At 40.9% G+C, this 4,076-nt stretch overlaps 1 protein-coding gene across 1 annotated transcript in view; it reads left to right on the top strand.

Annotated features, from left to right (window-relative positions):
- The window catches only part of LOC108793036 (polycomb complex protein BMI-1), a 38,170-nt gene that overhangs the window by 32,870 nt on the left and 1,224 nt on the right, over positions 1-4,076 (top strand). The window contains exons 12-18 of the mRNA XM_018563944.1: positions 589-685; positions 869-924; positions 1,008-1,058; positions 1,487-1,595; positions 1,684-1,729; positions 3,443-3,541; positions 3,832-3,912. Coding sequence (XP_018419446.1) covers positions 589-685; positions 869-924; positions 1,008-1,058; positions 1,487-1,595; positions 1,684-1,729; positions 3,443-3,541; positions 3,832-3,912 — 539 coding nt within the window. The remainder of the gene's footprint in view (positions 1-588; positions 686-868; positions 925-1,007; positions 1,059-1,486; positions 1,596-1,683; positions 1,730-3,442; positions 3,542-3,831; positions 3,913-4,076) is intronic.

Genomic DNA, 4,076 nt, shown 5'->3' with positions numbered 1-4,076 from the left:
TATGTATATATAATATATATTTATATAGAGAGAGACATGCACACATAACTTTATACAGAGATATGATAACTTGCTAAAGGTAAATATGCAGTTAACAAAGTATATCATAGTAAGGAGTATACACGTAATAAATGCCCAATCACGTGTTAAAAAAATAACTATTTTATTATTCTCCACATAATAAGATTGAATATTCAAAGTAAACACAGCTTCACTTTATCTGCCTTCACTTAGGTGAACAGAATTTACCCTTGTAGTAAATCAACCCCAATGACTATGTAATGAATGGGGTATTTTATGTTATCATTTCCATCAATTAATTAAAAAAAAAAAAGTTTAATGCCCAAAAACTGAGCCATACAAATCACACAATGAAATGTAAATCCCTTTTTGAAGTGACAGGGTTCTAGTAGAGGTCTCTTGGCCCTCATTTGTATAAGCTGACTGGTTATTCTGTATGTGTTTGTGGATATTTTAGTTTTCTTTAGTTTACATCGATGAGTTTATTGCGTGCAATGCCTTTTCTTGCCTTTTCATATTTCTCTCCCCAAAGGTAACCAACCTCCTTTATTGTCTTTGTTTGTACAGTTTGTAAAACCTGCATTGTGCATTATCTGGAGACGAGCAAATATTGCCCCATTTGTGATGTTCAGGTGCACAAGACCAGACCCCTGCTGAATATCAGGTAGGCACCGTGGCTTTGTTTGAGAAAGGTGCTGCTTTTCCATGGCTGTGTGTCTGTTGTGAAGGTTTCAGTCTCCATTGTTCCATGTTCCTAAGGCAGCTATGGTCAAAGTCCTTTTCCGATGGAGCAGGCCTATCATTTGTCCGGCCACTAACCCTGTTCCTCCCTCCTGTTTCCTTCCAGGGCAGACAAAACCCTTCAAGACATTGTGTACAAGCTAGTGCCAGGGCTTTTCAAAAGTAAGTATGGAATATAGATTTATTGGTGGTTTTCCTCCAGACACGAGTCGACCACCCCTAACGCTATCTCTGCCTTCTTGTAGATGAAATGAAACGCCGCAGAGACTTTTATGCAGATCATCCTACTGCAGCTGGTAAGTTGGCCATCTTTATCTTGCACAGGACAGGTCCTCTTCAGGGCTCCTTCCCTCACAAAGTGGTTGTTGCATTCCCTTCTTCTGCACTTTTTGGAAACTTGTGATATTCTTCTTCTGTTCCTGATCATATCGATTTCATATTCAAACTCTATGCTTGGTGTAGTCGGATCATCGTTCTAAGGGGACCTGTCTTGCATATGTAGCTCTTGGTGTTAGGATTAGGATGTGCTACAAAGTTCCCTCGGAACGATAATAATGATTTCTGTTCAGTGTTCTAAAACTGCTGACTTTTTACTGCTGACTACTCGGCAACGGCAGAGGCAAACTTAAATACTGTTGCATGCTGCTTTATTCTTAATAGTCATTCTATAAAGTGAAGTAACCATATGGGTCCTCTGTAGTGATTTGTCTTTCTGTTCATTTAGCGGCAAATGGCTCCAATGAGGACCGGGGGGAGGTGGCAGACGAAGACAAAAGGATCATTACAGATGATGAGATCATCAGTTTATCCATCGAGTTCTTTGACCAGAACCGGTAAGTTCTATGACGTGTTGGCTGTGTTGAGTGATGTAAATGGCACAGATTTGGGTGGAAGGGGTCCTAACTCTTTGTGTGTTCTCAGGGTGGACCATAAAGGAAACAGAGAGAAGGAGAAATCGAAGGAGGAGGTAATTATCGTCCAATCGCTGATTGTAAAACTGTATGTCCTGTAATGAATGGAGAGGCTTTCATAACCGATTCATAAACTCGGGAAAGTCAATAAATACCATCAATATAAACAGGTAATAATGTCTCTTTACAATTCTACGGATCCCAAACCAAACCCCACAATTGGATGACGTTTTCACAATGTGCTGATGAGTCCGTTCAGAATATGTGCAATCCAAATCTTTCATACAATCCAGGCTCTATTCACAATGCTTTTAACACACAAATAGGTATCTTTATTTTAGCCATGTGACTAGAATGTTCAAATCTTATTGGTCTCCGCAGAAAAGAGCTGTCAATTTTTTTTTTTTTTGTAATTAAGTATCGTTACCCTGATGTATACCCTTGTGGATTGAATAGATATCGCAAGAACGTGTATTTTCACAGCTGAAAGGCTTTATTGTAACACTTTACAATATTCCCACTCCCTCTGCTCAACATGTCAGTGACTTTCCACTTTCAGCTGATGCAAAGTAACACATTGGCTGAAGAATGCTACAATGTAATAAATCCTGAAACCATCAGTAAATCCTTATAAACTGTTTTAAGGGACTGCGAATCTGTTCAGATTCGTTAGCATCTCATTACAGGGCCTCCACATTTCCAGGAGATATCTGGTGACCCGGTTCAGGAGATGGAGTTCTATATAGAATAGGACTTTATTATACTGCTATAGACTTTACAATATTCCTACTCTCTCTTCCCCATATGTCAGCGACTTTTCACTTTCAGCTGATATAAAGTAACACATTGGCTGGATAAATGCTACAATGTAACAAATCCTAAAACCGTCTAGAAATCCTTCTACATAAAGGGACTGTGACTCCAATTCAGATTAGTTAGTATCTGGTTATAGGGACTCCACATTCCCAGAAGATATCTGGTGACCCGGTTCAGGAGATGGAGCTCTATATGCAGTAGGACTTTATTATACCGCTATACACTTTACTGCTCCATATGTCAGCGACTTTTCACTTTCAGCTGATACAAAGTAACACATTGGCTGGAGAAATGCTACAATGTAACCAATCCTAAAACCATCAGTAACTCCATTCAGATTGGTTAGTATCTCATTATAGGGTCTCTACATTCCCAGGAGGTATTTAGTGACCCGATTCAGGAGATGGGGCTCTATATGGAACAGGACTGCATTGCTATACCTCTAGATTCTTCATATCTCTATAGGTTGAACTCGATGGACGTGTCTTTTATTTTTTTCAACCGGACTAACTATGTAACTATGTAACCTCGTCATTATATTACAATGCACACATTTCACTAGGATCACCCCGAAGTGTATTCTGTCCATAGCTTGGAGGTTTCCTTGTAACTGTCATTACATTACTAATCTGTCCCAAATGTTGCTCTTAGTGCATTTGTTAAAGTAAAACTGAGACATGTGAAGGCTTCTGTGGTTGGCCGCCTGTAATGTTACTCACATGCCATGTTGATCCTCTGGCTTCAGTGCCTTTTATGTCCCAGCCTCAACAATAGGTATATCTGGAAAATGTCAGACGTGTTAATTTGTATACTAGCTCTAAAGTCAAGTCCTATTCGTGTACAGCAATAGGAGGCTGTGCAACTATACAAGCTCGCTACATTGGGATTGATGTAGCTCATCGGATATAGAATGTGGCTGAACTGTGCGTGTGTGTGTGTGATCTCCCTTCCAGGCCAATGACAAGAGGTACCTGCGCTGTCCTGCTGCAATGACTGTGATGCATCTGCGGAAGTTTCTGAGAAGTAAAATGGATATTCCCAATACTTTCCAGGTATGGTGCCCCTGCAGTGTGGAGTGTGGAACGGTATATGTTCAGTGGCACCGATATCTGTGCTTTGTTGAGGTGGGGGAGGCTATTGTATGCTATGGGATTGGAAATATTTAAATTCCTTTAAGGGGCCCCTTGGATCTGAGCCCCGTGTCCCCGGGGATACATATTTTTTTTTAGAACATAGCTCGGGGCTATGTTGTACTCTGTGTGTGGGGCAGACGCTGGGGCAGGAAGGGTTAAAGCATTCCTGTCATTGTAACGGCGACCTCTTGTATTTGTATGGCATTCAGATCGATGTGATGTATGAAGAGGAGCCCCTGAAAGACTATTACACGTTAATGGACATCGCATACATCTACACGTGGAGGAGGGTAAGCATCTGCTGCTGGGGACTGGAAGGTTCCGCCTGGACTGGTCACATGACAATTTTAAAAAGTTTTCAAATATTGGACAACCTGTATGGGGTACACTGTCCATGAAGTCCCCATGCTGCCAGCAGTCAGACAGAGATGGAAGCATTTAAATCATTAGGACC

Source organism: Nanorana parkeri, unplaced genomic scaffold (genome assembly GCF_000935625.1).
Source record: "Nanorana parkeri isolate BGI_ZX_2015 unplaced genomic scaffold, ASM93562v1 scaffold23, whole genome shotgun sequence".
NCBI lineage: Eukaryota > Metazoa > Chordata > Amphibia > Anura > Dicroglossidae > Nanorana > Nanorana parkeri.
This window is presented reverse-complemented; position numbering and strand designations above follow the sequence as displayed.